This window comes from Arachis hypogaea, chromosome 15 (genome assembly GCF_003086295.3).
Source record: "Arachis hypogaea cultivar Tifrunner chromosome 15, arahy.Tifrunner.gnm2.J5K5, whole genome shotgun sequence".
NCBI lineage: Eukaryota > Viridiplantae > Streptophyta > Magnoliopsida > Fabales > Fabaceae > Arachis > Arachis hypogaea.
Genome location: NC_092050.1, coordinates 131,263,732 through 131,274,189, shown reverse-complemented (window position 1 = coordinate 131,274,189; position 10,458 = coordinate 131,263,732). Strand labels below are relative to the sequence as shown.

The window sequence follows — 10,458 nt, the reverse complement described above, 5'->3', positions numbered from 1 at the left end:
GGTGCGTGCTTGGGCTGAGCATTGAGCTTTACACGTGCATAGGCTGTTCCTGGAGTTAAAAGCCAGCTTTGGTGCCAGTTTGGACATTTAACTCCAATTCTGGTGCCAGTTTGGGTGTTTTACGCCAAGATATTTTAGGCTGACTTTGAACGCCAGTTTAAGCCATAAAATCTCGGGCAAAGTATAAACTATTATATATTTCTGAAAAGCCCAGAATGTCTACTTTCCAACGCAATAAAGAGCGCGCCAATTGGGCTTGTGTAGCTCCAGAAAATCTACTTTGAGTGTAGGAAGGTCAGAATCCAACAGCATCTCCAGTCCTTTTTCAGCATCTGAATCAGATTTTTGCTCAGGTCCCTCAATTTTAGTAAGAAAATACCTGAAATCACAGAAAAAATATACAAACTCGTAGTAAAGTCCAGAAATGTGATTTTTGAATAAAAAATCATAAAAATATAATTAAAAGTAATTAAAACATACTAAAAACTATGTAAAAATAATGTCAAAAAGGGTATAAATTATCCGCTCATCAGTGGACTTGCCGCTTAATGACCATAAGTATACGTGGTTTAGAGGCTGTTCATGTAGTCAGATTGATAGAGTAATGGTCAGCCTGGAATGGGTTGAGGAGTTCCCAGAGACTCGATTAAGAGGAGGACCAAGGGGTTTGTCAGATCACTATCCATTGATAGTGGAAGATACCAAGATGAAAGACGTGCCAAGACCCTTCAGAAGTCTTGACTCATGGTTTACTCATGAAGGTTTTCTAACAATGGTTAAAGAGGAATGGAGGGATTTAGGGGAGATAAATTTCACAGATAAATTGAAGGTTTTGACAGCACCTCTGGGAAGATGGCACAAGGACAATTTTGGGGACATGGATAAGAAAATTCTGCAGTTTGAGGAAGAGATAGAGAAGCTAGATGACAAAGTAAGTAGCGGGGTGTATGATGGAACAGTGGAGGCGAGAAGGAAGGCGTTGGTAACCTACTGTGATAGATGGTATATCAAAAAAGAGTTGCACTGGAAACAAATGTCACGATCAAGGCATGCGAAGGATATGGACAAAAATACCAGATACTTCCACCAGATAGCTTCCGCTAGAAGGCGGAATAACAAGATTGATGCTTTGATGATTAATGAGAGGTTGTTAGGAACTTAGCTAGAATAAAGATTGCTATCAGAGATTTTTATAAGCATTTGTATCATCAAAAGGAGTCTCCTAGGGTGGGCTTCAGGGATGGATTGGTGACTAGGATATCTAAAGAGGAGTATGTGGAGCTAGAGGTATTGCCATCAGTTGAAGAGATTAGAAAGGCAGTGTGGGACTGTGAATCGTCTAAAGCACCGGGTAGTGATGTGTACAACATGAACTTTATTAAGAAGTGCTGCGATGAGATCGGGTCTGAGTTTACGGCAGTTGTGATTGCTTTCTTTCAGACAGCCAAGTTACCTAAGGATGCCAATATCACTTGGGTTGCTTTGGCTCCTAAGTTTGTTAGGGCCAAGGAAATCAAGTACCTTCGCCCGATTAGCATGGTTGGATGTGTGTATAAGGTGATCTCTAAGGTGTTGGTTAGGAGGATGAGAGCAGTAATGCCAAGGCTGATTGGGGAGACTCAGAGTGCGTTTGTCAAAGGTCGCAAAATACATGATGGGACACTCATTGCGTGTGAAACTGTGCATTGGCTCAAATTAAGGAAAAAGGAGGCAGCAATCATCAAGCTAGACTTTCAGAAGGCATATGATAGAGTTAAGTGGAGCTTTGTGGATATCGTCCTGCAGAAGATGGGTTTCGGGAGAAGATTGAGGGCTTGGGTTATGGAGTGTGTGGGCACAGCTTCTATGTCAGTATTGATAAATGGTTCACCAACAAAGCCATTTATGATGGAAAGAGGTTTGCGACAAGGTGACCCAATATCTCCCTTCTTATTTATACTTGTTGTTGACATTCTACATAGAATGATCGGCGAGGTAGTTAGAAACGGCCGTATTTCTCCTTTGATGGTTGGGGGAGACAACATAGAATTATCGCATCTTTAGTTCGCAGATGACACTGTTTTGTTTTGTCCGCCAAATGAGGAGACTATCAAGAACTACAAGAGACTTTTACGCTGCTTTGAGCTGATGTCGGGGTTAAGCATCAATTTTGACAAATCTAGTTTAATTCCAATCAATTGTGACCAACAATGGGTGGGTCGTATGTGCAGCTTGTTGGAGTGCAAAGAAGCTACCCTACCAGTCAGATACCTTGGAATTCCTCTAGGAGCTAATCTGAGGTTGTAAAGACTTGGAAGCCAATAATAGATAAGGTGGAGGAGAAACTAAGCCTATGGAAGTCAAAAGTGCTAAACAAAGCGAGAAAGCTAGTGCTTATCAAAGCTGTTTTAAATAGCTTACCAGTATATTACTTAAGTTTGTATAAGATGCCCAAGGCTGTTGCTGAAAAATTGATTTCATTACAGAGAAAATTCTTGTGGAGTAAGGAGGACGGTAGTAATGGCATAGCTTTGGTTAGATGGGAAGTGGTTCAGGCTCTAAAAAAGCTAGGTGGTTTAGGTGTTGGAGATACGATGATCCGGAATACAGCACTCTTGTTTAAATGGTGGTGGAGGTTTTCAAAGGAGGAATGTCTGTTGTGAAAGAAGGTGGTTTGCTCTTGTTATAATCTCAATCCTAATGAGCTACTATCCACACAGACATTACCTACTAGAGGAGGACCATGGAAGGATATCTGTCAGCTACAGATCAAGGAGCAACATGTAAGAGATAAGATGATCACTGGACTCACCATGGAGGTTGGTGATGGTAGAAGAACCCGATTTCAGGAGGACGTTTGGCTATGTTGTGGTGCTCTAAAGGATAGGTTTCCAAGGCTCTTCTCGGTTTTAATCCAAAAAGGATAAGTCATTGGGACTGTGGGTTTTGGGATGGGTTAGAGTGGATTTGGAACTTCCAATGGAGGCATGAGCTGTTCCAATGGGAGTTGGAAATTGTGAATCAGTTGCACGATGCTCTGAGGCTAGTTAAACTAGTGGCTGACAGAGATGATAGGTTTGTGTGGAAGTTTGATAGACAAGGTGTTTTTACTACTAACTTATTTGTGCAGGTGTTGCAGGAGGAAACACTCCTGGAGGACATAACAAGTTATAGCTTCACCAAGACTATTTGGAAAGCCTTAGTTCCTCCAAGAGTGGAGCTGTTTGCTTAGTTTGTCTTGATTGGCAGGGTGCATACGAAAGAAAGATTGTGTCGGTTTGGAATAATTAATCAGGAAGATAATATGTGTGCTCTATGTAAAAAGGATGTAGAAAATGTTCATCACTGATTTCTTGGATGTGAATTTACTTGGCAGGTTTGGTGCGCATGGTTAGTTCATCTTGGCAGGAAATGGTCCTTTCCTGGTACTATGAAGGAACATTTTCAAAGTTGGACAGGAGCAACCAATCGAAAGGAGGAGTGCAGAAATTGGTTCATTTTCTATTTTGCGATAGTCTGGAACATTTGGCTGGAAAGGAATAGGAGGATATTTCAGAATAAAGAAAAAGGTGTAGAAGACATTATTGACATGTCCTTTCTTAGTTACCAAGAGTGGAAGTATAAAGATCCCTTGTGTTGTTGATGGCTATGCCGAAGATGACAATGGGATTTGTTTGATTCTGTAAGCTGCTAGATGGTTTCTGTTTGTGCTAGTCTTTTTGGACACTGTTTCTTGCTCCACCTTGGTGTTGAGCTCTTTTGTTTCAAAAAAAAAATTAAAATTAAAAATTAGCTTCGTAATCCCTAAACTTTCAAATTTTATGGTTCACTCTCACTCTCACTTTCCCTCTTCTCTTCAATCGCAAACCTTCATCTTCTCTATCATTTACCTTACTGCATGCCACATTATCCATCATCAATCAATAGCAACTAATCCACCTTCCTCTATTTGGGTGACAATGCCCTTTTCTTCCTCCTGAATTCTCCTAAAATGTCTCTATTTATCAATATGGTCTGTATTTGTTCTAGTCATAAATTAAAAATAATTTTCTTTAAATTTAAATAAAGTCAATATTTCTCTTTTTCTAAGAAGTCACACAAATTTGTAACTCTACTTTCTTCTTTAGTTTGATTTGACGTGAGTACTTTTCGTAAACAAATTAAAATACTTAAAGAATAACAATTATACTTTTCAACAAGGTTCTGAAAACCGGACTGGACCGGCCGGTTCGACTGGTTTAACTACGAACCGGCACTGCAAACGGTCCGGTCCTTATCTGAAAACCGCAGAAAAAAGAACCGCTCAAGAACCGGCGAACCGGTCAAAAAACCCGAACCGGTGACCGGCCAGTTACGCTAAACGACGCCGTTTTACGTGTTAAAAAAATAAAAAAAAATAAACCCGACCACCCCCCTTTCTTCCCCCGAGCCCCGACCCCATTCATTCATCAATCATCATCTAAATCATCTCCAATGGAGAAGGAGAACCCTAGCCACGCTGCCTGAACCATAGCCCCCTGTCGCCATCCTTCGCCCCCGTGGTGTCGCCATCCTCAGCTCCAGCAACCCTCCAATCTCCATCGTCGCCTGGTTCCTGCCCAGTAGCCCTCAATCTCCATCGTCTTCATCTTCTCAAGTCTCAACACCAGCACGCAGTAGCCTCTCATCGGCGGTCCTCAACAGTCAACACCGGTAGCCCTCCATCGACCCCAGGTGAGTGACTCGTCCTCTGCTCATTTCTCTTTGTCCTTCGCCTCTGCTCATGTTCTTCCATCGATGTGAACTGTTAAATTTCTGTGAACTTAGACCTCGGCTTAATTTTCTGTGAACTGAACTGAACTTAGACCTCTGCTCATGTTCTCTTTCTCTTTGTCCTCAATGTGAACTTAACTTAGACCTCGGCTTAATTTTCTGTGAACTTCATTTGTGAACTGTTCAATTTCTGTGAACTTGCTCTGTGCTGATTTCAGTGCTCATCTTCTTCCTTCTTCGTTCCTCTGCTCAATTTCTGTTTGACTGTTTGTTGGTTAGCAATTAGCATAAGAAATTAATAATCTGAAAAGTAAGTGGCTGTGTTTGGTCAATTTGTGTTTGGTCCTCTGCTCAATTTCTGCTCTATTTTGCAGCTTAATTCCTCTTTGTTGCACAATTTCTATTTGTTGGTCAATTTGTGTTTGGTCCTCGGCTCAATTTCTGTTTGCTGCTGAGCATAAGAAATAAAAAATCTGAATGTTAAGCTGGCTGGTCTTCTATTTTGCAGCTCAACTTCCTCTGTGAACTGAACTTAGATTTCTGTTTAATTTTCTGGAACTTCATCTGTGAACTGTTCAATTTCTGTGAACTTGCTCTGTGAACTTGCTCTGTGAACTGTTCAATTTCTGGAACTCCATCTGTGAACTATTCAATTTCTATGTATGTTCATTGTGTTGTGTTGTGGTGTGTTGTGTTGTTTAATTTCATACATGTTCTATTAATTTCAGTTATGGAAGATAGTATTAATCAAGAAGCAACTGATGATAACAATGCTTCTGTGAATAATAACATGCCTGCCAATACTCCTATTCCGAATGATGCTGCTAATCCTAATTCCCGTAGTGCTAACGATAGTCAGTCACAAGGTTCTTCTAACCTTAGGGGAAAAACAGATTTAGCTTGGAAATATGTTGCTCTACAACACGTGAATGGAAAATCACAATATCAATGTTTATTTTGTCTACAAGTTTTCAATGGAGGTGGAATTCACAGGATGAAGAAACATCTAGTAAAGATTACTGGAGACGTGAAAAAATGTCCTAAAGTTCCATATGATGTGGAAAAACAGATGGAAAGTTTGTTGAAAGATATTCAGGCCAGCAAAAAGAAAAGAAAAGTAAGTTTTGGTGAAGAGGGTGGTGATGAGGTAGAGGATGCAATTGATGAGGCAATAGCTCAAGAAGAATAGGAACAGCAGCGTACCTCGAGTCAGCAAGGAGTTGGAGGCGATCCAAAGAAAAAAGCCAAAGTCATTCCTCCTATGTTTGCACCAAGAACAACTCCAGGAGCTCAACCAAGTATTAAAAGTGTTATGCAAAACAAAGAGGCGATACACGAGGTTGATAAACGATTTGCTCGGTGGCTTTTGGATTGTAAAATTCCATTTAATGCTGTGATGTCGCCATATTTCCAAGATATGTTGGATGGTGTTGCTGATATTGGACCTGGTTACAAGGGGCCTTCTTATGATAAGTTAAGGGTTCATTTGTTGGCTGATCTTAAAAGAGAAAGTCAAATGCTAGTTGATAGTTATAGGAGTGCATGGAAGGAAACTGGATGTACCCTCATGGCTGATGGTTGGACAGATCAAAGACAAAGAACGTTAATCAATTTCTTGGTGTATTGTTCTAAAGGTTTGTGCTTTGTGAAATCAGTAGATGCTTCCAGTATGGTAAAAAATGCTTCACACTTGTGTACTTTGTTTTCTGAGGTGATTAAATGGATTGGCCCAAATAATATTGTGCATGTTGTGACTGACAATGTGGCCAATTATGTTGCTGCTGGTAGGCTTATCAATAGAAAATATGATAATATCTATTGGTCACCATGTGCTGCTCATTGCCTTAATCTTATTTTAAAAGATATAAGCAGCATGGCGCATATTTCTAACCTTGCAACTCGTGCTTCAAAGATCACAGTATTTGTGTACAATCGTACGGTTTTCTTATCTTGGCTAAGACAAAGACCTCATTGGAGAGAAATTGTACGTCCTGGTGCAACCCGGTTTGCAATTGTGTTTATTACATTGAAGAGCATCTTTGACCGTAAAAAGGAGTTGCAACAATTGGTTGTAGATTTAATTTTCACTGATCACAAATTAGAAAGGAGTGCTACTAGTAGAGCTGTGAGTGCTATTATTCTAGACGCCAAATTTTGGGACGATTGCTTTACTGTATGTAAACTTGTGGGCCCTCTGATTTACTTGCTAAGGGTTGTTGATGCTGATGACCCCCCATCTTTGGGATATGTTTATGAAGGAATGCTAAGGGCAGAAGATGCAATTAAGGAGATTTTTAGGCAATCCAAGACTGCATATCAGCCGTACATAGATATTATCAACTCAAGATGGGACAAGCATTTGAAGAAAGATCTTCATGCGGCAGCTTACTTCCTAAATCCTAAATTCTTTTATAATGAAAATTATAAAGAAGCACCTGATGTTATGCGAGGTTTGCTTGATCTTGTTACCTTGTATTGTAAGTGTAACAATTTGGATTCAGTTCAGGCAATGAAAGAAATACATTTATATAGAGATCGGAAGGAAAGTTTTGATAGACAAGAAGTTATTCCAGCTGCATCTGAACTTAAGCCTGGTAAGAATATGGTTGAATATTTGTTTAATCAATAGTAACTTGTTTTGAGCTCCTATGTTCTTAATTAATATCTTATAATATGTTATGGTTTTATAATTGGTAGATGAATGGTGGAGGTTATTCGGAGGCTCTGCTCCATGTCTACAAAAGATAGTTGTTCGCATTCTTAGCCAAGCATCTGCTTCTTCTGGGTGTGAGAGAAATTGGAGCCTTTTTGACCAGATTCATACAAAAAGAAGAAATAGATTGGAGCATGATAGACTGAATGACATTGTTTATGTTACCTATAATTTGCGTCTTAAATCCAGGTAATATATGTTACATGAAATACTATATTGTTTCATTTGTAATCTTTATCATAATAAATTTGTAAATTATTAAATCTCCATATATTGTATTTAACTTTTTAGGAAGGAAAAGGAAAAAAGAAAGCAAAAGACACAGCATGATCCAATTGATTATGAAAGTATCAGTCAAGTTGACTTCTGGGTGACTGAAGAGGTTGTAGAGAAAGAGCCTGATCTTCCTAGTAATGTGGATGACTTATTGCGTGAGTATATTATATTTAGTTTCTAATGATTTATTAGAATGTTGTTAGTTTATAATATAATGATAACATTTCTATTTTATTAGGTGAAATTGATGCTGATTTATATCAAAGTGGCGGTGGTAGTAGTGGTCTTTATGCTGCATCTCTTTCTTCTGCTGATCAGGGTGGGAATGAAGGTGAAGATCATCCCACCGAAGCAGATTTGCAACAAGTTCTTGCGGATTTTGATTATTGATAAACCATGATGTTGGGATTTAATATTTAGATATGCTTTTATTACTATTTAACTTTTGAGTTTGGATTTTGATAAGATCATATGTATTTGGTTGATGATATTTGATGTAGTGTTTTAAATTTCGAAGATATTTTAAGATTTATATCAGACTATAATTATATTTTAGGATGTGTATTTATAATTTATTTATTATTCTACTCTAAAACGGTTTTTTCGGTTGAACCACCGGTTGAACCGGTTAGACCAGTAAACCAATAAATCAGTAACTAGAGCGGTTTGATGACCGGTCCGGTTTTCTGAACCTTGCTTTTCAATCATCTCAAAAGCTTTCTTTTTTACTATAAGAAAATATTCAATAAATTTTAACTTATGATAACAAATAACAAATTTGGAAATAATAGTACTCGTAAAATTTGATAATAAATCTGACAAAAATTAATTAAAAACCCCACCTTTTCTAAGTTAATTAATTTCTCCAACCTAAAATCTTAATTCTCACTCTCTCTCTCCTTATTCTCACTAAAAAACACAATACTCATCACAATCTCAAACTTCCGATTTTAAGCACCAAAACAAACACACTTTTTCATTAATAACTTCACTCTTTTTTTTTTTTATCTAAAATGAATCGAGTTGAATTTTTATTTTAAATAAAAAATGAGATAATTTAAATCTGATGTTTATGATCGTCTTTTAATTTTGTGATTTTTTGGGTGCATTTTTTTTTTGTTTGCAATTTTATTCGTATAATTTAGATCTTTTAAAATAAAAAATAGTAAAATGATAAAATAAAATATTAATTATTATTAAATTTATAATATTTATTATATATAAGTCTTATTATCTTAATATAAAAATGATTTAATTCTTTATTTTCTTTATCATTCAGATCGTATTGAATTGGCTGAAAAAAAAAAACAAAAACAAAAAAAAACTAGAATCTAATGAGAGGCATTGAGTTCGGATTGGATCTTGAATTTTCCTACATTATTCAATTCATTCTAACTTGATCCATTATCCATATATACCTCTAATCTTAGCAACAAATCGAACACATTATTTAAGTATTGTGCTCATTATATTTGTGTGTGAGTTGTTTATTTTAAAAATATGTTATTCGTATAATGTAACTGAATGATTGCACAAATTACTTTAGGAAATTAAAAAAAAAATCATTTTTTAATAAATTAAAAAAATTAAAAGAGAATTCAGTATAATTGTGAAAGTAACATTAATTGGTAAAAAATTATATTATTTAAAATATTTTAAATAAACCACTATTATAAAAAACTGAAAATTTCAAATTGTAAACTTAAGTACAATGTAATAATACTTCAATAGAATGCAACAAACAAAACAAAAAATGGAATATCTCCTAGTAATAAAAAATATTAGCGGGTAATAACTAAACATGATCTCCTTAAGAGTAAAGCTCCCATACACTGAGTAAATTATGACAATATGATCGTATATATAAAAATCATAATATTCAATATATATTATCTCGAAAACAAGGATCAACAATGTATTCAATATTAAATGAAAATTTTCATAGGTATCTTTTCACAAAAAAAAAAGTTAATTATTATTAGATCTACTATTTTATAGTTTTTATTTCTAAGGTATAATATTCGTTAATTAAAATGTCCCCTTTTTTCTAAGTAAGTAGTCTGAAGTCTAAAAAAACAGAAAAAAAAATATACTCCAGAACAAAAATAGTAGGTGCATACTATGATAAAGAAGAAAAATAGTGAAGACACGAAGACTCAACTGTATAATAGTTAGATACATTTTTAAAAAAATGTGTTATTTTATTTTTATTAATTTTTTTAAAAAAATATTACTTATCTTTTAAATTTTTAGTTTTTAATCAGTTTTTTTATTTAAATAATATTATTTAATTAATTTAAATATCTATTTTTATAGAAAATTACTTATTTTTTTTTATAGAAAGTTAACTTATTTTTTAATTTTTTTAAAAAATTATATTATAGACATTATTTAAATAAAAAAACTGATTAAAAACTAAAAATTTAAAAGATAAGAAAATTATATTATAGACAATTTTTAAAAGATATCTAATTACACTATCTATTAATATATAATAAGCAACTAGTGCATGTTTCTTTGTTTAACAAGTGTATAATTTCTATACATGACAAGTGTATAATTATTTAGTTGTCAAATGACAGCAAAAGAAAATAAGTAATAAAGTCATGTATTTGGACAGTAAATATTTTACAAACAAAATGAGTATAACCTATTTAAATTATTCAAAGTAAATATTTTATAAAAAAAAATGGCACATCAACTTTTTCATGATACTATTTAAATAGCCAATCCTACGC

General features: G+C 35.3%; 2 protein-coding genes and 1 long non-coding RNA gene across 3 annotated transcripts; all 3 read left to right on the top strand.

The window, feature by feature from the left end:
• Positions 1–604: 604 nt before the first annotated feature.
• Positions 605–3,211, top strand: LOC140179320 (uncharacterized). Its single transcript, XM_072218046.1, has 4 exons — positions 605–1,146; positions 1,239–2,007; positions 2,700–2,885; positions 3,005–3,211. Exons 1-4 carry the CDS (start codon positions 605–607, stop codon positions 3,209–3,211), a joined length of 1,704 nt encoding a protein of 567 aa, XP_072074147.1.
• Positions 3,212–6,043: 2,832 nt separating this feature from the next.
• On the top strand, positions 6,044–7,170 carry LOC140173170 (uncharacterized). Its single transcript, XM_072218045.1, has 2 exons — positions 6,044–7,053; positions 7,161–7,170. Exons 1-2 carry the CDS (start codon positions 6,044–6,046, stop codon positions 7,168–7,170), a joined length of 1,020 nt encoding a protein of 339 aa, XP_072074146.1.
• Positions 7,171–7,212: 42 nt separating this feature from the next.
• On the top strand, positions 7,213–7,634 carry LOC112747159 (uncharacterized). Its single transcript, XR_011873051.1, has 2 exons — positions 7,213–7,325; positions 7,429–7,634. It is a non-coding gene; the product is annotated as an uncharacterized lncRNA (long non-coding RNA).
• Positions 7,635–10,458: the final 2,824 nt, after the last annotated feature.